We start from the raw sequence: 25504 nt of genomic DNA on the forward strand, positions 1-25504 counted from the left end.
AATATTAAGCTAGTAAGATATTAAATAGTCAATGATCACACTTTTGTAAAAAATGCACTTGGTCACTATTTCCTGTATGACGATATGATAGTTTGAAATAAAATACTGCATTGCTAATATAATAAATCTTCAGAAATTATGTTAAATATTCTGCTAAATTTATCTGGTTGAAAATGCAAAACATTTAATGTAAAGTAAATTTTTCTCGGAAGAAATGAATATAACAAAATTGAATAATTTTATCTCACATAAAAGTGAATTGCTACTCAGGGATTTGAACCCTGTACTCTGCTACTCTACTGATTAAGGAGTATGGTATCTTAATTGACAAATGAATCATTCCCTATTGAATGTAATCACTTCGTGAGCTCAACGATATCTTTATTTACAACTATAAAAATATATCTTTTTATAAATAACTCCTAAGTGGAGCGAAATTCGAAATTTGTAAACAAAAACTTGCAGCCACTCGAAATATTGGGAATATCTTTATTTAATTACATTTGACGAAAAATTTATATAACATTTCCTCTATTAAAAATTAACAGTAGTGAATAAGTAGCTAACTTGAAATTGGTAGTAGTTTTTAATGCAAGAAATAAACAAAATCATAAAGAACTATTTAATAAAATATGTCTTTTCCATTTTGTTGAAATGTATTTTTTAATAAAATTGGACTGTATCTAGTAAAGAATATGTGTTCATTTTCAAAGAGAGCGTGTGGGAAAATATTTTATATGATGAATAAAATAGTTACCTGTCTTCTTCTAAGCTTTTTGTATTTCTGCAAAGTGGGCGCGAAAGAAGGATCAGCCGGAAAACAAAACAAAATGGCGGAATTAGATGATTATGTTTGTAAATGGTGATACAAACATGCAATATGTGAATGTATACTAAAAAACAATTAATTCATAAATCTTTTAAATCAATGACTTAATCATGTCCAAAAACTCAATTTTGATGAAATCAATATTATTTGACAGTGTTTCATCTAAAAAAATCAGAATATAGAGCTTCCATGTAGGTTCCATGTGATTTTATAACTATGGTTCTTTGGTTTTGTTAGATACTGACCGATTCCCCTTTTTCTCCCTTATCTCCTCGTACTCCAGGATATCCGGGAGGTCCGGGAAGTCCTGGTGGTCCCATAAGCCCAGGGGGTCCAATATCCCCATACTCTCCTTTTTCTCCCTTTGGTCCAGATAATCCCTGAAATCAAACAGTTTGCAAAATCATACATAAAGTGGTCAATTCGTCAATAACATCACACATAAAGTGGTTGATTTGTCAGTGAAATCAGATATAAAGTGGTCAATTTGTCAATAAAATCACAAAAGGTGGTCGATTGTTCAGTGAAATCACCTATTGCTCACTCCTTTTAACAACGTGATATATCAAAAATCGTCAATTTTCAGTTGTGCATGTCTGAATGCCCAGAAAATGTACTATATCCCAGCAAAAGTGGCATATTTCTTACTTAATATTTACCCGCTATAGGGCAGAAAGTGTAGTTTTTGCATTTTGAAGAAAAGGTATTGTTTAATTTTTTTTTTGAATATACTAAATATTTTTCAAATGGAGAAAAAACATTCAGATTTTACCTAAAAAGATCTGTTGCATAGTAAAAATATCAATAAGTGGCTTGATATTTATTTTTAATACATTTTTTATATTTTTAAACTTAAAAAACGATCTCCTGAAAAATCAAGTTTTTTTATATATGACATTGTTGAAAGGAGTGACAGATATAGGGCCGTCGATTGGTAAGAAACATCACACATAAAGTGGTTGGTTGGTCAGTAAAACACACATAATGTGGTCATTTTGTCAGCTAAATCACACAAAAAGTGGTCAATTAGTAAGTGAACTCTCTTATATTATATAATCACATAAACAGACCATAAAAGGAATTTAAAAAAATAGAAAGTTATACTAACAGGATGGCCAGGAGGTCCTTGCGGTCCTGGTTCTCCATTAAAGCCATTTGCACCGGCAACTCCAGCCACACCTTCCTCTCCTTTCTCCCCTGAAATGTCAGGATATTACATTAAACATCATTATAGGGACATCTGTATTATCCTCTATTTAATTATGTGATATCAAAAATACTGTGAAAATAAAATGTATTCAAATTCTTTCTTTATCGTATCTTCTGTAAAAAAATATTATTTTGCTGTAATTTTTTTTAGATGTAAGCCATTTAAAACAATTTGGAATGTCTGGGATCAAGGAGATAAATGGGATTGAAAAAGGGAGAAATCTGTTCATCTACATACTATCTAAAATTCTACAAACATGCAACACTTGAATAAAACTAAATTAATACAAACAAAATGTTTTCTATAAGTTCTATATACGTTTGTTTTGATAAAGAATATAAATTATTGTAATGTTTTGTAAAATCGCATTGAACAGCTTAATTCTTTGGTAGACTCCACTTGAAGCTGTTTAAATATTATGCGGTAGTATTGAGATTCCTTGAAATTGTGTGCCCCAAAATCGTGCATGTTTTTGTTGCTTTGATACTTCCATGTAGTCCGATGGAGTGTTTGATTACAATACAATTCAGATATAAGTATTTCTGTATAAAGATGACCTCGTTGAAGATGCTGTTTTGGAACTCACCGGATCCCCTGGAATCGAACTCAGGACATCTAGCACAGAACCCAAACGCGCTAACCACTTAAATATGGAGGTGGACTAAAATGTAGTTCTTTTTGATTAGAATACTTCGAAAAGACTATTGTGTAGCGATGCTATGTAAATAAATATGTAGATGTTACTTTCATAAAAATCTTTAATATCCCCAAGTTATTCACAGATTGCTTTGAATTTTTGACACAGCATTGCATTGCATTATGCGCATGTTTTTATTTTTGTATATGTAAATAATAATGTTAATATAAGTGTTTCTACCTAGGAAAGAAAAAATTGTTTTATTTTAATCATCTTTTTTTAGTGCTTTTTTTAGTCAACTGTTGAACGTTATAACAACACACCCAATGCTGAACTTACACTTCTTGACACCTCCCGACATTTAGCATTTTTAATGCTATTTTTTAAAAAAAATATTTTTGATAGTAACATTTTTCGCACTTAAATTTAAAAAAAAATACCATTTTATATATAGAAAAATAAATATTTCTGTAAACTCACCTTGGATTAGTGTTTTCAATTAGTCCCGGTTAGAGCCTGGTGTTATTTTGTTAGGCAGTGCTTCTTTGTTTAGCGGTGATTTGTTAGAGGCCTGGCGCTTTCACCCACACTAAGTTATTAACACTATTTGCAACTTACTGTTAGACAAAATAATAAAGCTAAAATAATAATACATAATACAAATATTGAAATGAAAGAAAACAAAATAACTTAAATTAGGTACAATACTAAAATACAATACAAGGTAATTTTATAATGGTAACATAAATAAAAATATATTGTTAAAAAAACAATTTTGCTTAGAGATTTGACTAAATAAATGTGGATGTTTAAATCGTAGAAATGCATATCATTGAATAATATATTGTAATACTTTAAATGTTTATCATCATGAATATACAATATTTATGTATATTTTTTTTACATATTGTACTTTTTACATCTGCAAATGAAGCAATGGTCAAAAATGCACAAAAGAAAAACATTATAAATTTGTGTTAACGTAGGAAATGATTATAACAATATGAAATAATTACATCCTACAGACAACTTAGCTCAATTGGTTGAGCAGCGGACGTGACATCCGAAGGTATCGAGTTTAAGTCCCAGAGTAGGCCATTGATGTTTATGAGATATAATTAAGTATTTCGTATTCTATGAATCATTTTTACTTGAAAAAAATACTACAAATTTACTTAAATTTTTGCATTTATCAGAATAGGATTTTAAAAATGTGATTTGCATACATATGTAAGTTAGTATTTATCACTGCGAAGCAATGTCTTCCAATCATTTAAAATAAAAATTAAATAACATTTCTTCAACAGTCAATATCCAAAACCTCTATTACACAAGTATCTACATAATTAATTTGTTTCTAAGTCATTCATACTATGTAAACAAAAAATAGTAATTCTATGAAATAATACTCAAACGCATGCAATGCTGTCGGGCCATGCTTTAAAGCTAATTATTGGATGCTAGGATATATATATACAGAGGAATAACTTATAATACTGACTAGTATATGTTAAAATGACGTATCTCTTGTACACATCATTCAGACATTAACTAGACAACATAGGAGGATACCGTGTGTAAGCGAAAAGAATAGTAAAGATAACGTTGCAATTATATGCCAAATCCAATACATACTGATTTCAGCTAGTAAGAGCAACCCTTTTACTTTTTGTAATCTCTTGTAACTACCACTGACAATGTGAATCTTCTATTTCCGATACAAACATGTGTTTGCGGTGAAAGTACAGATTTGTACAGTACAGCACCTTAATTAAAAATATTAACAGAACAAAATATTTTGATAATTTTAGTTTTTCACATTTTTTTTGTATGTAAATGAATGTTTCTCTAGTCACTAGTATTTTATCTTGACAAATGAACAAAAACAGTAAATGATATTAGACGTTTTAATCATTAAATTCATTGTAATTTTTTTGCCAAAATTTTAAAATTAACCCTTGTTTGTAATTTCAAATTCCTAAGTTTTTGTTTAAAATTACAGAATGTTTTGTAAGAAAAATCGTTAGAGGAATTAGAATTTCAAAACATTATTTTAAGTATGCGAAAATCAAATTTTAAATTGTTCAAATTAATGAGCTTTTACCGTATTAGTAAAGAATGCATCAGTAATATAAAATATAACAAATGTAGAAAGGTTCTTCTAACCAGGGAATAACGCATTCCTGAAGTGTTGGCGCTGAATTTTAGCCACATTTCACATTTCCCATTATCCTAATATTTGAATGATACATAGTAATATAACATACAAAATAGATGTCTTTGTACACATGAAATAGAGAATTCTCGATGTAACAATCTGCAATCCATATAACGGCATATTCATAGATTCAGGTCTGTTGAAGAGAAGAGCACTTTAGGGTAGATTGTATTATCATTCGGCATTCCGTGGGGCTGTACGTTACCCGTTTGCCTCGCTTTCCCCTCGCCCCCTTTTCCCCGGCAGTGCCTGCGGGGCCAGTTGGACCCGATTCTCCCTTTTCACCTCGCAATCCATCAGGTCCTGAATTTTACATTCGTGAGACTAATTTCTCAAAAAAAATATTTTCCGAAAATACAGGGTTAGCCACAGTTATGTTAACAATCATAGAGCCATTTTTGACCATTTCATAGAGGCACTTCTCAGTCTGATTTGACTTATTAAAAAGAACATACATATTTTCTTATTTTTTCATCAAACACATGATAACGATTTTTAGATTAAAATAATGTACCTTCACTGTGTTTTCCCATGGCAGAAGCACATTTTACATGCATACTCATTTATACAATTTTACTGTTCATGATGCAATCAAAATAAGATATGGCTTTTCAGACTTTTTTGCAGTCCAAAAAATAAAATGCAAAACAATGTCCATAGTATTTTTCAACAAAACTTGATTCAATGCTAGACGTCGCTATTTGCCGCAAATATTTTTTTCATACTTAGTAAAAGATATCAATAGCTTTTTTGTTGTTATAACTAAGTTATTCAACAAATAAATCATTCATTGCTTATTGGCTCACCCTATAGATTTTTCCAACTGGAAAACTGATGAGCATTTTAAAATTAACTAACCGTATATTCGTTAACTATGCTATAAGCTGATATCAAAAGTGGATAACTCTTTCCTGGAAAATGATTCTATACCCTTGCAATTTTTTTATGTGTAGGATTAAAAATGTTTACCTATAAACTTATAGAATTATAAATATATTTTTATCATTTGGGAGATTCTATATATACCTACATATTTTTGCTGTTGAAAATTTCATAAATCAATGGCTTACAATGTAAACCAACCAAAAGTATTAGCAGTTCCTATGAGAGAAATTTCTATGAGAGCAGTTCCTATGAGTATTGTGATCTTAGCCAGCAAAGTACAGTAGAGAAAACAAACACATATTGTTTACCAACATTTTGAGTGTGTCCAAATACTTGTTCACAAATCTGGATTATTTCCAATTATAGAAGTTATTTCATACTATTTTTAAGTACATTAATTTTAATGAGAAGCTGAAACTAAAACAAAAAGTTAAAGAAACCCCCAAATGTAAAAATATGATTGTTATTTTGGGCTGTAAGGTCTTGGTGGCATAATTGTTAAACATGTAAGCAAGATAGCATTATTGTTGTTAATTTTAATAGGTGCCGTCAACCACCACTATAACATCTACTGATATTAAAAAGAATTGCTAACATTAAACAGTGAAAAGTTATTACCTGGTGGCCCAGGAGGTCCTGGAGGTCCTTCAATGATTCCTGTCGCAAACTGGTCTCCCTTCAATGTTGTCGTTAGTCCTCGTTCACCTTTGTCACCCTTGTCTCCCTGAAAACATAAGATAAAGGAATATTATTTTTTGACATCTCATCAAAGATGGAGAAGAATATGGAAGTCTGGGCATTTACGGGGCTGACGACCGTCATAGGCTGGTTTACGTGATCACTTTACACACATTCACCAATTCTACCCATTATTGACAACTACACTACTCAAATTCTTGGAAGTTCTATATGTATGAACAAATTCAGAAACATTGTTAATGAATCACTAGAACTTCAATAGAGACATCTATTGGTAAGATGAAAAGAAGCTTTTTATTGAGCAGAAACTCTTATATCAGTATGTGAGTTCCGAATCCTGTATTATAATCACATACATGAGAAACGCCAGAAAATATCATTTTCATTTTTAGTATTTAAGCTTATAATTTGACCAGATAATTTATTTACAACATTTTGAGTGTGTCCAAATACTTGTTCACAAAATCTGGATTATCTCCAATTACAGGATTAATTTTCAAGTTATTTTTTGACTTCTCATCAAAGATGAAGAAGAATATGGAAGTCTGGGCATATACGGGTACTGTAATTGGAGATAATCCAGATTTTGTGAACAAGTATTTGGACACACTCAAAATATTGTAAATAATGGAATATATTTATGATTTCAGAATGCCAAAGTTGTTAGAAATAGTAAAGTTAAGCTTACTGACACACTATTTCAAATATATTTCTAATGACACCACTATCCCAGTTAATAAATTCACCTAAGAAATAATGAAGTATCGGAGCTTGACATCAGTCATTTCATTGTTTTAAATAGAAATAAAAGTAATGTTTAGAATTAAAAATAGAAGTGAAGTTTAGAAATAGCAGTTAAGTTAAACATACACTTTTTAAATTTGCTTATACTGACACCATTACCCCAGGTAACAAATTATTCCTAAGAAAGAATAATGCACTACAGCTTAACACTAAAGTCTTTAAATTGAACAAGTATGTAAAATTACAGTTAGTCCATCACCCTCAAAATCATACTGATGTTAAATGAAAATTTGCAATAAATATATTGATTATATGTGATTCAGAGACTACAAAGTTGGAAAATACTTATTTTGAACAGTTTATCTGAAAAAATATATATTATTTTGTATGAATACTTATTGAATTATGTAAATATATTTTTTTAAGAAATATTTTTATAATTGATTGCAATATAAAACAGAAACAACTTTAATATTCTAAATATAATTTTTGGAAATAAGAAATTAATGTTTGTATTTGTAATCAATAAATAAATAGATTGATTTACTACCAAAACTAATCATGCAACAAAAATAATACAAATAAGTATATGAATATTTGTATAAATCAATATTTTTTTTAATCCACCAAATACTATGCAAGTATTCAGAGTTGAACATTAAATAATTCAAAAGCTTAGGAAAAATGCAATTTGTATTTGAAGTTTATTAATCATCAAACTATGAAATTCATCTGACAACACATTTACCCCAGAAATATTATTAAAATTCATAATTTTTTTACGGCACCATAAATAAATTTTTAAATAAACATTTAATATGTTATATGTATATTGGAAAATAAAACAAATTATCAAGATATGACATAGAATATTCCAGGAAATATAGATCACCACCACCAACAGCAGACCATCACCAACCATCCTGTAGAACCACTAAAAAAATACGAATTAATCCTGTGGTGAATTCTTACTGGTCTCCCGGGTAATCCTGGATATCCCAATCTTCCTGTAGCACCAACGGGCCCACGAAGCCCTGAAGTTCCCGGTAATCCAGGCATTCCCTGAAAAGTACCATGCAGTGCTGACAAAAAGGAATATTCATGAAGATTTGAACAAAGAAATTACTTTGTGATAATTATTATTATCGTTATAATACACAATCTATATAAATAATAACTTTGTTGCTTTTCCAAGCTTAAAAACTTTACTCGCCTAGTAAAAATTGTTTCAGAAACGCATGTAAAAGTTATTATTATTACTAAAATTAAACTTTTTTCACGTAACTGTAAATCTTTAAGGTGGAGACTGACCGGAGCATTTCGTCGTAATATAATGTCGTAATATCGCTCGCGGCGAGCATCAGCGAGCATCCGAAACTATGGATGGAGCGCTCGGCTCGGTGTACTGCCTGCCTGAATGCTCGCATTGTAACGTGTTACGTTACGACGAAATGCTCCGGTCAGTCTCCACCTTTAGAGTTCCACGAATATGTAATATCGTCTAAGTTAGTACCTACTAAGTTCTCGTAAGTAGCAAAATCATATACTTGAAAATTGACAAGTACTTGTAAATAGTGCATTTTGGATTCATCTACATTTGCTTTTTAACGAAATAGAGCACTTTAAAATGTATTTCCATAGAAAATCTTATCAATAATTTTTCCACATAATTTAATCGCTGATATTCATTTTCAAATTTAAAATTAAAATCAAATTAGATTAATCTAAGCACAGTCGAGCTCGATTTTTTATGAAAATATAGTTATACTCGTAAAAATTAACCAAACTCATTAAATAAATTTGAGACATTTTGCCTTTCACTATCTTCTTTAATTTTACAAATCAGTTAGAGTTTTGTACATTTCGACACGTAATGTAATATATTCTCGACTGGTTTCAAACCTAAAAACTATTTTATACTTCAGATTTTGACCAAATTATGTTATATTAAATAAATATTACTTAATATCCCCGAACAATCTGCGTAGAATTTGTATTGTGTATTTTCATTTTTATTACAAATTTTTTATACCCATTTTGATGACCCGCCACCACATTAAAGAGCAATAAATCATATTTAAAACACAGAATTATAGATACAACTTCACAACGACCTGAAAATTGCGTTGTCAAAAATGAAATGTAGTTACTGAATATAAAAAAGAAACCGCGCGGCTCCTCAAGTTAGGCAATAACTTTTAAATATTTTACATAGATGGTACTCCTAGTATTATTTTGAAATCAAATTTCAAATATTATATACTTATAGTCTTTATTTAGTCAAATGAATAAAAGATCACAGTCATAAAATATGGAAATGGAAGAAATCTCCTGATAAACTTTAAAAAAATATTAAATAAATTATTTTTGGTTTATTTTCTATTAGGCAAGTAAAAACCATCAGAGTTGGTAAATTAAAGAAATATCTTTGTTTTTTTGTATTATGTATCCCATATAGCCCTACAAAACGATAACAAACGAACATGTTTTTAACACTTCGTATACAAGCGCTTCGTGCACGCTAGATAGTTGAAGTACTGTGTTCGGGTCAATTCTGATGGAGATAAATTTACTACATAAGTACGTGGTATTATCATTATACAAAGTAGAAAAGAAACACATTTTTCTAAAGTGTATTTTTTAAGTAGTATATTTTCTTGCTTTCCCTATCAATTCTGGTTAATCCAGAGTCCACACATATATTTTCGTGTCATAAAATCTAATTATTTAAAATATTTATTACTGCTCTTTAATGGATAAAGATTTTTAATCATCTTTTCTTACAATCAGGCCGGGCATCCCCATTCCTCCCTTCATTCCGTTTCTTCCTGACGTTCCCTATGTAGAATAATCAAACAATAAATTATTATCACATAATTTCGAAAGTTCAAGACTAATGAAGTTCTTATTTGTTTACGATGCAGTTATACAATGTTAAAATCATCCCAATCAAAAATTCTGATAATTAAAAAAAATATACCGTAGAACAGGATACATCATCTACTTGAACTTTGATGTGTTACTTGAGCCCAGTACAAAGAAAAAATTAGATCGTGGTGTCGATCGAAGTATCGTGACAATAAGTGTCACCTGTCAGGGAAACAATGAATCATGTCGATACGTTCATTATTGTAGACCAAATACAGATTTTATTTGTACTGGGCTCAAGTAACACATCAAAGTTCTAGTATCCCCGTTTTACGATATATAAAAAAATATTTATATAAGTACTTATATATATGTACATATATACTTTGATAAAAAAAAATAGGTTTGATAAAAAACAAGTATTCATAAAAGTAAAAAGGACACTGGACAATACACAACGACAGAAAATATTAGAAAAAAATAAAGAGACGAGTAAAAACATAAGATTTAAAAGGCAACGATTTTTTTTATTTGGCCATAGACAATCGAGTAGTTGGCAACTGAAAAATATAACGTCTAGGTGGCAATGGTCCAAAAAAAATTAGGAGAAACTGATTTGGAACATAAGATAAATAATTTAAAAAAGAATAAACAGTTGTAAAATACCACTTATTGAGTTTTATTTCATTATTTGTCTTATTATCTTAGTTTCATTTTACAAAAAGTCCTGTTCCTTAACCCCCCCCCCTTCTATTTTTACCCTACTAAACTATAAACATATCTAGATGAAAAGAACTGTAGTTTTCGAAACTAGTCGTGTGTAATGAAATAAAACTCAATAAGTGGTATTATAAAATTGTTTTTTTTTTTTTAAAGAATCAACACGTCATTTCACAAAGTTAATGCTGAATCTATAATATATAATATAAATAAAAAGATAGTTATGCAATTACATGTTGGGTGATATTATTGATTAAAATAATATAATAAGTCAGAAGTTCTCACCTTAGGTCCTACAGGTCCAGCTACTCCAGTGGGCCCAATAGGCCCGGCCGGGCCCGTTAGACCCCTCTCTCCTTTGGTACCCGGGTCCCCGGGAGTGCCAGCTCTGCCTTCCCCGCCGGGTAGGCCCTCAGGACCTGGGTTTCCGGGGGGTCCAGGAGGCCCTGGCTCTCCTGGTTCACCCTTCACAATGACAATAAAACAATCATGAAATTCATAAATAATAGAAATAATTATAAAATTAATAAATTTAATACTTCATTATAACGTCATTATAATGTTATTCATAAATAAATATTATATTTTGTATATTAAAAGCATTTTAACTTTGTGGTATTGTATATAACAAACACTCTCTTTATTATTCATCGTTCACTTTGTGTAATACCACTTTAATAAACTTTATTCTTTTTCTCATGAATTAGTGTTTATTAAAGTGGTATTACACAAAATGAACGATGAATGATAAGGGGGTCATTTAGTTAATAATATTAAAAATGATATAAAAATGAAATACAATAGATTTGTACTACCAATATCACAGGGAAAAATTGCAATATTTAATTAATGGAATTTTATCAAATTTTGGTACATAAAAATTGGTTTATTGTTGGGTTATTATTGAAAATAAAAATTCGTACGTGTCTTTAAATTTTTTCAGGCAAGAAAATTTTTCATGCTATAGGAACTAATAATTTTTATTTAATTTTCCTAGTTTAAAATTACACCATAATGTATATAGTATTATGTCGTAAACCCACCATGGGTTATACCTATACAGGATTTTTTGTTTATGGTTTTAATGTAAATAAATAAATAAAAATACCATGTAAAAAAAATAAAATACATAACAGCTCAAAATATTGTCATTATATTGACTGACATGCTTTTACTCAGCTTAGCATCACACATATGATATCATTAAAGGAAGTAAAACGTAACCGTTTGTATAATTTACATACAATCACGATTAAATTGACTTGGAGAAACTGATGTTTGACCAGAATGCAGTAACAGGTTCGGATTAGGGACATGTAATAAAAAATTCGTGAGTCATGAATTTACAATAAAAACGATATCTTTGACATTCGATTGACCGTGAGAGCTTACTAAATGCGCGATAGTTATCAGCTATCACGAATTAATGGAATTAGCCAGTGTGGCTTCGGTCTATAGGCGCTTCGCAATGTCAATAAAGCTTCATGTAATTATTGTATTGGGTGAACCTACATTATACCTGTTTCAAGATATATGTACAGGGTGTCTCAAAAGCTACTTTCTTTAAGTAATTAGCACATATTGTACTCAACGACCCTTCTTGTTATTGTAATTACAATTTTAAAGTAAAATGATTTTTTTTCCGGTACATTATTAGTGGGATGTCTGATAATTTATGTGTAATATATTGTATGCATATTTTTATACAATTGTTTTTTTTTCCATTATTTATTGTCGTTTAATGTAACTGTTGTGTAATGTAAAAAAAGGTGTGATATAATTAATGAAAAACTTACTTAAAATTAAACACCTTTAAAAATATTTTGATAATGTATTTATAATGGGTAGGTACTTACCTGTACTCTGGAAAAAATATTATAATTTTTTTTTAACTAGCCAAAAAAATATACGAACGCAAACTAGAAAAAAACGGTTCCAAAAATAACTAGCTTTAATACATTACACTATACAAAAAATCATTAATATTTAATTTTGTATTAGTAATTAATTGGGAATAATACTTGAATATAACACCGAAAAAAATAAAGCAGGTAACAAAAAATATCGGCATTTATCTGAGATATGCCCAAAGCATTTAAATGATAGCATTAAAAAAATACTTTTCATTTTTAAACAAATGTGAATAATTTATCTCTCTTTTGAAATTGTAGACTTTTCTAAATACAAAACACGTTTTCAAAACGCATTAATTAATTGAATAAAGTAAAAAAATAAAATATATCTTTTGGATTGAATTTAAGACATTTTGAATAAGAATGTTGAATTAGAACAGATAAAAAGTAAATAAGTAATTTAAAAAGGTTCAGATTGTAAAAAATAAAAAATAACTAAGAAACCAACTACTAACCTTAAGAGTTATTATTGTCTGAGCAGAAATATTGTGACCGGCGGCTTGCAGGCCCTAAAAAGCATTAACTACTTAACAAAAATACAAAATGAAACAAAATAATGTACTATTAAAAGCAAAAGTTTCCCAGACCTATGATAAGTACAATATTGTGGTGAATTCGAGATAAAAATAAGGCAAGGAACTTTTGCTGATAATAGTACATTGACACGTGCAAAACCCAAATCAAATATCTAATTCATAATTTGAACATGTTAAAGAAATAAAATAAAAACGGCATTCCCTAAGAACCGAATTAAACCATTTATGCTTTGAGACAAAATAAAAATAAATTAAACACACTAATTGAGTACCTACGAAGAATACATACATTGTGTTGAAAGCAATAAAGACTGAGCTATAAACAATACTATGTTTATACCATATTGTTGAACTTTAAATATTATCCGTACACCGATAAAAATATGATGTATTTACAATATTTACTTAAAACGTCATAAATAATACAGCGATAAATATATCATCAAAGCATTTAAGTTCTAAAAACAATGATTTATTCACGTGGGAAATCTAAATTCCGAATAATGTAGAGGTTTTTCAGCCTTTATTTTTTTAATACTTACTTTTAATAGAATAAAAACAACAAATAAATAATGTAGTACCTATGGAGATATTTAAAAAAAAGGAATAACCCGCAAAGCATTTGTTTTAGATGCTTGTCTGCAGGTAGGATAGTAAGGATAGGGAAGGTAAATGTGAAAAATACATCACAAAAACCCAGACTAATTGAAACTAAATCTTTCTTCAATTCATTTTGCAATTGGCGGGATTCGAACCCGCGACGCCAGTTTCGCAGTCGAGCATCTACCCAACTACGCCACGGCATCTGACTAAAAAAACCTTACTAAAAAGTTTTGCATTTTTACTAATTCCACCAAGCTTGAGATGATATGTTTGATGATTCTTTGATTAAGATGTAAATTTTGTACTGACATTTCTTGGTGGAACTGCATTTTAAATAATAAAATAATAACTGTATATATTTTTTCCACGCTTATTTTATTTGACCTGTGACCGAATTTGGTCGTAAAACCGTTAAATAAAATAAATTTGGTAACAATTATACAGTTGTTTTTATTTTATTATATTCCTTGATTTTATTAACAACGACCAAATTTCACTCAATAAATAGCTTAAAGTATACAAATCAATCGCAAATAACTTTCAAATACAATGTTTTAAAAACAAAACTCTTGTACCAACAGGCGTATCAAATATTCTAGAAAGGCACAAACAAATACGAACAAAATCAATATCAAATAACAATAACAAAATGTATACAAAGTGAGAAAAACCAAACAAAATTTGTATAACGATAACTACTGGCATATTACGAATCTAACATTCATTCAAGTAACTAATATACAACTACGGCTAATGAAAACACTAAACTAAAAACACAAGACAAAGGGAAATTATTCCTGTGATAACAAACAACAGCGTCTACAATTGCCTACGGCTGGTAAAATATTAAATACCTTTACGGCTACAATTTCAGCATAGCCCAGCGTACCACCACGAAGTGTGGTTACTGATCTTTTCATGCCCTGAAATTTTGATGTATTAAATTCGAATTTTCAACTCCAGAGAAATTTTGAATAGAATACTTGTTTGTAATTGAAACACCTACTTAAAAAATCTAGAGCTTTATTTGTATTTTAAACAATGAATTTGAACGTGCGTGATACGGAGGATTTTGTAAAATGTGGTTCCAATTTCTAAGCATTTTTTTACATATAGTGATAGACAATCATGATCTGAAAGCTAAAAGCTTAGTGATAAACTTTAATATTATGATACTTACATTGAATGTGTATAACCTTTCTGAAATCTTGAATGATTTGATTGATTTATTGAAAGCTTTAATATTGCGGTATACTAAAAACAGTAATTTAAAAAAAAATAAGTACGCAGTGAGAATATAAAATGAGTATTAGTTACTAGTGCTTTGATTTGTTTTAAGGTATTCTTATAATGCTTTCTTAAAAATTGAGTAAAAATTTAATACTATATCGAGCTATATAGTGTGAATCGTTACTATAAATATGATTTTTTGAGCCATAGAATTAGTAAAAATAATGCTGAGAAACGATTGGATGTCAATGTAACACTTCGTCTTTTCGAACGGATGCAATAGCGGATTTCGCACAAATATTTAAAACGTAACATTTGGTATTTTTATGAATATTTAGTTTACTGATCCGTTTCTGAATATTTTGATAAACTAAAATGGTTTTCTTATTATAAATGTGCTTGTATTCCCTGTACTCCGTTATTTGTTTGTTATAGCTACCTGTTATAATAACAAGTTATAATTTAAAATAACAGACTAACACAATGCTATACAAATAGTAGTTTTTAACGAGCGCTCGCGTTACCATTCCTTAAAATATTTCTATTTTTTTATTTTGGCTTTAAAAGGTTCGAAAACCCTGTTCTAGTAAACTATACCCCCAAGACCAGCTAAAAACACTACCAAACTTTCAGTTCATCATTTTAAAGGGTATAGGAGCAGTAGAAATATCATACTGCTTGTTGATCAATATTTAAAAAATCAAGAACATTGAATCAAAAGTCATTTTTGAAGACTTTATTTATTTGCAAATCAATTTTGTCATCAGACAATTTGTTCCGAGAAACAAAACCTACTTACTCTACAATTGGACTCATAAAATATGAAAACTTATTATTTTTACGATGGGTAATATCGGTCTTTTGTATTTTGAATGTATTCATTTTATTATGAACGTTCAGTATATTTACTGTCTTGTGTTTGGAAGAACAAACTTACAAAGTTCTACGAAACAATAATCGGGATAGTAAAAGTTTTACCTTTACTGCTGAAAAGACATCAAACCCTGGATTGCCCAATTCTCCTTTGTGTCCTTTATCTCCTGGTCTTCCCTGAAAATGTGCAGAAATCATTTCATACAAAATAAAACAAATAAATATACCTAACGGATTCGTTTCAGACGAATAAATACCGAGAACCACATTGAAAATAAAAACATGTATTTTTAGTACTTATCTGAATGTTTTTATTGAGAAAAAAGGGTATTCCGAAAAAAAAAGACATTTGGAGGCGTTTTATTCATACTGACTGAAATATAAAATAATCTTTATGGCATACTTTGATTATTGTACATAAAATCATAAATTCAAGTGAAAACGTGAATTGTGATTTGACTTTTGTATTTACATTTGTAAAGTAATTGTATATTCCTTTGACATAAACTTTGTGGAATAACAAGATGAATTAAATATGAAAATAAACATATACCAATTTATGAGTTAATTTTTGTAAACATGACTAGTTTTGAGAACATCTGTAGTTCTTGAAACTAGACGTGTTTACATTAATAAACTCATTAAGTGGTGTTAAAGTAGTTTGTTTTTCTTATTTTAAATATATATATGACAATTTTTTAAATGTGGTTTTTAGTTCAAATAATATATTATTTATAAAATATTAATTATTATTTTTATTATTTTTACGTCACGTTTTTTTGTAATTTATAAAACGTATGCCTTGTGAACTGTAGAGGTTTGTAAACTTTACCTCGAGGTTTGGAATAAAATTAAAATTTAATATTTCTTAGCAGATAAAACTTTACTGAAAAAAAAGTGTTTTTTTTTTCCAAATGAGTAAAAAAATAATCGAAAGGCAATTAAATCACAAACAAAAAATAGATAGAAAAGTTAATGTCATTTTGTACTTACGGGATCACCTTTAGGTCCATCTAGCCCGATTGGTCCCTGGTGAAAAAAATAAAAGGAAAATGTCAAATACAAGAAGCGCTACTTAGGTATATCAAATACAGCAGAGATTTATCGATATGAAGAACCGACTAAAAAAGGGTATTTATTTATTTATATGTTATTGCAGAAAAACTAACAAAGACGTACAATTTTGAAGGGCAATTTTAGTTATTAGTTTATTAGGTATTATGCAACTAAAGTTGTTAAAGTATTGCGAGCAATTATTTTTCAAAAGTTATTAAAAACGAATATTTTATTAATATTTTAGTAAAATCAACAAAATTACAAGAAGGTCTACATAGAAAAATATATCCATGAAATACTGAACTGAAAATCAAACCACCTTATTGAAATCGATTATTTTAACTGTGACTAAACGACGTAGACAATATAACCGTAGACCTCAAACCAATACGGAAATGATTGAAGACTATCAACCACGTGAAAATACAGAGACCCAATCGAGACCAAGACAAAACGGAAACGATATTTGAACTAGACAAACCGGAAATCCTGGAAAGCCTCGAATTCCTCCGAGTCCCTGAAACAGATTAACTTCCGTTTCAAATAAAATATAATTGAGGTTTATTTAAGTAACACTCATTTTTACATCATATAAAATTTACTCATACGAAGAAATTGATTCAAACTATATATTTAACCAACACCAACCCGGTCTCTTCATGTTAAGATACCAATACAGGGGAAAATAGCGTTAATAAATTCCTAAAAGTGAATTTTTTATATGCATTTTTCGTATACTATATTAAACAATGTTTCGCTAATTATTTATACCAAATACAAACATAACGCTTTTTTAGCGAAAAACAGCAAAACACATCTTCATAATATTATTTTCTTAACGGTTTCCTGTAAATATCATTTGTACTGTGCAGGAATTAAACGCAGAAATTTAAATCAGTTATTTAAATACTGTTTGATCCAAAAATACTCTTTAATTAACTTTTGTGTTTTTAACTATCGTTATTTAACCATAAAGAAAATTTGGTGGGTATAACTTTGACATATTTTCACGAGCCAGTTACGAAGAAATTAAAATAAACATATTTCCACGAAAATTTTCATTTAGTAACTTTTGTGATGTCCTGCGCTAAATCTGTATACCCTGTATCAATATAAACTGATATCCCCATTACGGATCCAAATGTTTGGTACTCACTCAAAGTTAAAGTAATGTAAGTACTCGTATACGTAATTCCCAGAAATGTTTGTAAAGCATTAAAAAAAGAAAGCCGACGAAGCGAAAATTTATAAACAACTGAAAAAATATCTGTAAATACCTCACCGGAAAGAGTTATCTAATTCGATGCGCTCATAAAAAAATACGTCTTTTATAAGTGTGAAAAGTCTAGAGACACCGTGATAATAAATATCCGAACATCCATTACATCTCGATATCGGAGTATTCTCTCCAGATAACACAATGGGAGGAACGTCGTATCTGGTGATAAACCAAAACTCTTTTATGGAGAAGTGGACGTCGTCAGGCGCGGACAAAGGGTTGATTCGCTGCGCATTAATAAAGAGGAGATAATTTCATCTATTCTCCGAAGATGAAAGGAACATTCCGGGGAGGTCGAATGTCGACCATCCTATATGAATATGACCCGACTACAATCATCAACGTATCATCTATTTACATGAGCTTTATGGTCTGTATTCGTAGTTACTTGAGTCTAATACAAGAAAAAGAGATGTATTCTTAATACGATAAATCCTTTCACTTTTTATTTAATTTTTACTTGCTAAATATCACTTTTTATCAGGGATTAGTCGAGAATAATATAAAATAAATACAAGAGTTTAAAATCATTATTTGTTTTCCCCCCCCCCCCTTGGGAATCGAACCCGGGACCTCCAGCACGGTAGCTAAACATGCTAACCATTACACCACGGAGGCATATATGTATATTTACATGTATATATAGACAAAGCATATTTATTTCCATAAAATTACATCTGAATCAATTATTTTTTTCTACTAGGCCTTCACTTTTTTTACATTTAAAATGATCTTTTATTAATATTTAAGCAAATGAAATTTTGTCTTTTGTATGGACTTAGTTAATCCAGTCAAGCATATTTCGAGAACGAGCCAAATAATAATTTCACTATGTAGTCTATATTATTTAACGCAAAATAACATCATTGCTAAATAGCAAATGATGTTTTTTTCATTTGACGTAAACTCAAAACTGTTTACGTCAAATGACGTAAACTGTTTTGAGTGAGGATTTGCTCAATTGCTACTTTCATAAGTTGGTACAGTCTAAATGTTACTGAAAACATCTCTGGATGCGCCGCGACAGTGTCGTCGTAGGGTGGTTATATGTAAAAACTAAAACAAATTCTTTCGAGAAGCATTGAAAATCAACTGTTTTTTTTTAGTTGCATTATTTTGCAATTGTAGTCACGTTTTTTTTCAAATTATATAATTTATTCTACAAAGTATTTGTGCTGTGGTGCTGTCGGTAGTATGGGTTAATCCAGCATTACAAAATAAAGATATCTTAGTTGTTAATAAATAAAAATTACAGCATGAGAACTGAAGACAGAGAAAAATTATTAAAGTTAGACGTGGCGCATTAAACCCTTCTGGGGTATTAAGGTAGAACGTGACAAGACAAAATAAGAAATAACTTGAAACAATCATACAATCGACTTGTGAAGATAAGTACGTGTTGATTCTGAAATTCCGATTTGATTCCCCTCGAGAAAAGTATATACCCAGGTACTATATATATTTTTTATAGTAAAAAGCGGAATAGATGTGCTTTTATACAATAACCTACAAAAATACTTCATTCGCTTGCATTTCTGTGAGCCTAGGCGGCTTATTTTTACATAAATGTGTGAGAGTGTATATAAATGTATTTCTTCTTCTTCTTCTACCCTTTATCTAAACTCGAAGATTTACAGGACACTGCATGGTGTTAAAGCAGTATCATTTTGATCGTCAATAATTAAAAATGCAAGGTGATCCATCTTGTACCTCAGGTACGAGATCCGAGATGCTATTAAATAAATATCAGAGTAAAAATTCACTTATATTTATGTTTTTCCTTCGGAAATTGAACCCGAGACCACCAGTACTGCGGACAATGCCTTTTTATGCATCTCGTACCTCACAATACCATCTTTCAATCACTTAGTTATAAAATTTACAACATTTTGAGTGTGTCCAAATACTTGTTACAATTACAGGAGTTATTTTCATATGATTTTTAACATCTCATCAAAGATGAAGAAGAATATGGAAGTCTGGGCATTTACGGGGCTGACGACCGTCACATACTAATATAAGAGTTTCTGCTAAGTAAACAGCTTCTTTACATCTCACCAATAGATGTCTCTAGTGAAGTTCTAGTGATTCAAGAACAAGGTTTCTAAATTGGTTCATATATATAGAATTTCCAAGAATTTGAGTAGTGTGGTTGTCAATAATGGGTAGAATTGGTAAATGTTACACGTGTGTAAACCAGCCTATGACGGTCGTCAGCCCCGTAAATGCCCAGACTTCCATATTCTTCTTCATCTTTGATGAGATGTTAAAAATAATATAGTTATAAAATGAACTCAGTACTCATTATTGCAAACGATTTCTCACAAAATAAACGATGAGGATTTTTTTTCACAATTTAGACTAATTGGCGTTTAGGCTTGGTATTTCAAAACGAATTAATGAATTTCATCAATAATCCGCAACGTGTAGAAGCTTTTCGTATTGTTGGTGAGCTTTTGAATAAGGGCAGTTCATACTGTGGTGGCGGTTGAAGCTGTACTTACAATTTGCATAAAATAATTATTTACTAATAAGTGGTTTGTTCCGCATGACAAATTAATTTCTCTCGTTAAACTCGTCGTCGTCGCAGAAAGTAATTAGTTTCCGTAACCCAATTTAGAAATGGGAACTTCCTATGAAATATTAGTGGGTTTTTAATATATTATTTGGGATTATAAACATAAAGATAAAATACTACTAACGCTTCACCTATAAACATTATTTTAAAACTGAGTGTAAGAAAAATATTTTTGTCCCTTTTCATCATCAATAATTTCTATCTATGTATGTTATATTTACAAATATATCTAAAACAACTAATATTAATTCATATAGAAAAAAGCATAGCTAACTATGTATAAATGTATATATATATATATATATATATATATATATATATATATATATATATATATATATATATATATATATATATATATATATATATATATATATATATATATATATATATATATATATATATATATATATATATATATATATATATATATATATATATATATATATATATATATATATATATATATATATATATATATATATATATATATATATATATATATATATATATATATATGTATTAATATGGATATATATTTATTGATGATTACATCTACATATGTACAAAAATACTGGATTAACCCCTTAGGTATAGTTTTTTTGCTTTCTAAAGCAAACGAAAATTCGAATAAATAATTGTGAAAGTAGTTTTTTAAAGAACGTTTACCGTGATCAGATGCATTTATAAACTGAAAGCGTATAATTTTATGGTTATATGTATGTAGTATCAAGAAAACTAAATAGACAGTTTGGTTGTGAATGCTAAATAACCCCAGCTTAATAAAACGAGTGTTGTTTCGTAAGGTAGACACTTCCAGTAAGCCATCGGAGGATGTGAGAATACCACTCATTCTAGACGGCAAAAAAAACTCCTAAGCGTTAGTTTCTCTACAAAAGTTAGACACTACGGATTATACTAAATTACGGTAAAGCGTGTTAATGCCATTTCTTACGCTGTTGTTTTGTTAGAACTAACTCTAGTTGGTACAAAATGGCTCCTTGTTAGTAAAAAGCAAAAACCAATCCACCGGGTGACCAAAAAAACTTCTTACCATATAACCACGTTCACCTTTTTCGCCTTTCGTGCCCTGAAATACAAGTATTACACCCGATGAAATAAAACGTTATTTTAAAACTGCGCTTTATACATCTATATAATTTCATTCAAACCCTTATCCGTACCCCAATGGTGCATAGGGCACTGCATCACATAAACGCACTGTTATCTTGATCATTAACACATGAAGGAAAATTGATCAGCCCTCCACTTCAGGTACCAGTCCAGGGTAATATTGAATAAATATTAGAGTGAAAAAATCACATATATTTATTTGACCCTCCCTGGGAATCGAACCCGGGACCTCCAGTATGGTAGCCGAGCGTGCTTACCATTACACTACGGAGGCGGAGACGACATCTATATAAAATTTTCATTTAAATATATATATTTTACATTATTAATATTATTGTTATATCGGATACTGGATTATTTACCCTACAGGTGAGATGTCAATTTTTAAAGGTGTCTCAACCTGATATGAAACATGTAAGTATATATATTTTTTTTAATACTTCATAAAAAACACATAAAAATTGATTGAAGTTCCTGCTCCTGTTTAAATCCTTTCTGTAAATATAATCTAACACATTCTTTATTACTTGGTATAAATAAAATTGTAAGGCAAACGATATATTTTTATTTAAAAAGCTTAAGTGCCAAATGAATTATTAAAAAGCGTTTATTAATAAAATATACAGTAGAAATCGTTTTTAATGAAATAAATCATGATGTTATATTTTATTCCACATTTTTTCAATATATTTTCAACGCCGCACGTTTTTTTACCTATTGGTTGGCAAACTCATTGGTCAAAAAAGCCAATGTCTGCAGTAAAACCATTAAGTTCCTGTTGGGAGATACTTTTCTTAAACTTAAAACCATTTATGTAGGTCTACTGTTTGATAACTTAATAATTTTGGATAAAAAATGATGAATTTATTAAACTGTAGGTAGAAAAAAACTTGACTGAAGAAAAAAAGAAGTATTTTTAAAATTACATCATGATAGTGACATTAAAAAGAGCAATGGCTTTGCATCTCCTGGGAAAATTTGGTTGAATCAGGTTAATTGTTTCAAATTTGAGGCACGATTCCAGATTCTCATAAATTATACAGTTTCTCATTCTACTCTTGATAAGATTCATGCCAGAGAAAGATTCTTAGTATGAATATGTAAAGCCGAAAACGAGAATAAAATAAAGCGTTTCCTGTTCTTGCATTTGAGTGCGTTAATCATTCAGGAATAGGTACTATTCCAAGTGTTATAAATAATCAAGTCTTCTTCCTCTGAGTCTTTTAAACAATATCACTTCTTTTTATTTGCTAATATATCTATAAATGCACAGGATGTTGGTCTTAAACGGGTCAAAGAGCCGTATTCAGCTCGCGAACCGCAGTTTGTCGACTACTGATCTAGGTTATTAATAAAGCATAGATACTATGGATAAGAGCGATAGGGCATCTAAACTTTAAGTTGCCGTACTTGTACACCGCACTTAAACGATTTCCACTGTGTTTATGTCCTCAAGTGAGGAAAGGATGACTGAATTGACTCGTTAAAAAAACAGGTAAAGAAAAGAAAAATAAATAAATTGCTTATACCGGAAATCCATTCTTCCCGGGAGCGCCCGTTGATCCCTGAAAAAAGCAAAAATAATCGCTTAACAAAAAATGCAACTTAAAATAACTCTACAAAAATAAGCCATGGTTCACCTAGCATGCATGTATATATATATATATATATATATATATATATATATATATATATATATATATATATATATATATATATATATATATATATATATATATGTATAATATATATATATATATATATATATATATATATATATATATATATATATATATATATATATATATATATATATATATATATATATATATATATATATATATATATATATATATATATATATATATATATATATATATATATATATATATATATATATATATATATATATATATATATATATATATATATATATATATTTATTTGAAAAGCTTAAATTTTATTAACTTAAAATTAAATTAAATAGTTTCTTTTAAGTAGTACCGACGGACGAACAAAGCGAAGCTTTAGATGTCTCAATAAAATTTGTTTAATTTTTAAATTATACTCTTTTCTCATAGACTCACACACTCAAAGATAACATACACATATTTTGCCTTTGGAAAAAATAGATGTCAGACTAAACCATAGTACAGAATGAAACCCAGGAAATAAAAACTACGGTCCGCGACACTTCTACAGTGCTATAATTCAATTGAATATCTGATTTATATATATGTTTTTTACCGATTTATTGTATCATTGAAAAAGAAAACAACCAAAAAAAATTCCTTCGATTTTCGTTTGAACCCATTAAGAACCAATGCGAGCATTTTATCTTTTTCTTGAGACATTTATAGCGGGAGAGAAGTAATTCTACATCTCAAACATTGTACGAACAATTCATTGGAAAAACATTAAACGTTCGGTCCCAGAGTGTTCTAATACGCGGGCATCTCCAAATATATCAACAATCTAAGAAAAGAATCGGGAAATTGGAGAAAAGTCGATCGTAAAGTGTGGAAATAAAATATTTAATACACTTACAGCCGGTCCAGGCTCCCCCCCGTCGCCCTTCTTCCCCTTCTTGCCTCTCTTCCCTGGTGGGCCTGGTGGACCTATAAAGAAACAACAAATCGATTAATAAGATTAAAAATAAATAATAATAATAAATAATCGGAAATGAAGACTCTACGACCCATTGCAGGCCTAACACTTCGCGACAGAGTTTGAAACTCAGAAATAAGAAAAATCTGCGATGTTGAAGATGTTGTGCGATGGGGAAGAGAAAGAAGACGTTTCTGGAGAGATCATGTGAGAATTGTGAGTTCAGATCGAGTGGTGAGGGTGGCAGCGGACAGCAGCATAGGCGGGATCAGACCCCCAGGAAGACCACCTAAAAGATGGAAGGATAGCTGGTCTTCCACCTCCCAGGAGCGACCCGAGAATGACAGGACCTAGTCCTAAAAGAAGCAGAAGAAGAAGAAGTAAAATAAACAAATAAATAAACACATCATTTTCTGTCCGTTATTTGCACATCACTGGATAAAAGAAAACTGCATTTAAAGAATTTTATTTTATAACATTTAAGTTTAGTACGAACATTTCTTGGTGGAACTGCATTTTATACAATGAAATAACAACTTTATAATTTTTCCAGATACCGGGTTTCGTCATAACCGACATCATCACCAGTCTGTCAAGTATGCCCAAATCTTTGTTAACCAAATAAAAACGAATATTTCTTGAATTAATTTGGCAATTGGTGGGAATCGAATCTGCGACGGTAGTTTCTCAGAAGACTTTCTACCCACCTACGCGACAGTCCCTATGAATTGAAAAATATATTTTTTTTACACATAAAGATAATATGAACAGTACTTCACTAGTAAGATGTTTCAAACGATATGTCTGTATTTTTTATTTATAAAAATACGTTAGTGCAAATATATGTAATTACATCAAATTACTAGGTGTAGATTGTTAATTATG

The 25504-nt window shown here is 29.7% G+C and overlaps 1 protein-coding gene across 1 annotated transcript in view; it reads right to left on the reverse strand.

Annotated features, from left to right (window-relative positions):
* LOC148307130 (uncharacterized) overlaps positions 1–24630 on the reverse strand; it is a gene marked incomplete at its 5' end in the record, with an annotated part of 50685 nt that extends 26055 nt beyond the window's left edge. The window contains 14 exons of the mRNA XM_088263903.1: positions 758–784; positions 1075–1209; positions 1938–2026; positions 6398–6503; positions 8195–8284; positions 10007–10060; positions 11096–11275; positions 14717–14785; positions 16071–16142; positions 16959–16994; positions 17503–17538; positions 21933–21968; positions 23542–23577; positions 24560–24630. Coding sequence (XP_088120029.1) covers positions 758–784; positions 1075–1209; positions 1938–2026; positions 6398–6503; positions 8195–8284; positions 10007–10060; positions 11096–11275; positions 14717–14785; positions 16071–16142; positions 16959–16994; positions 17503–17538; positions 21933–21968; positions 23542–23577; positions 24560–24630 — 1037 coding nt within the window. The remainder of the gene's footprint in view (positions 1–757; positions 785–1074; positions 1210–1937; positions 2027–6397; positions 6504–8194; positions 8285–10006; positions 10061–11095; positions 11276–14716; positions 14786–16070; positions 16143–16958; positions 16995–17502; positions 17539–21932; positions 21969–23541; positions 23578–24559) is intronic.
* Positions 24631–25504: the final 874 nt, after the last annotated feature.

This window comes from Brachycentrus maculatus, unplaced genomic scaffold, assembly GCF_059751285.1.
Source record: "Brachycentrus maculatus isolate JH-2025_06_01 unplaced genomic scaffold, ASM5975128v1 h1tg000207l, whole genome shotgun sequence".
Classification (NCBI taxonomy): Eukaryota; Metazoa; Arthropoda; class Insecta; order Trichoptera; family Brachycentridae; genus Brachycentrus; species Brachycentrus maculatus.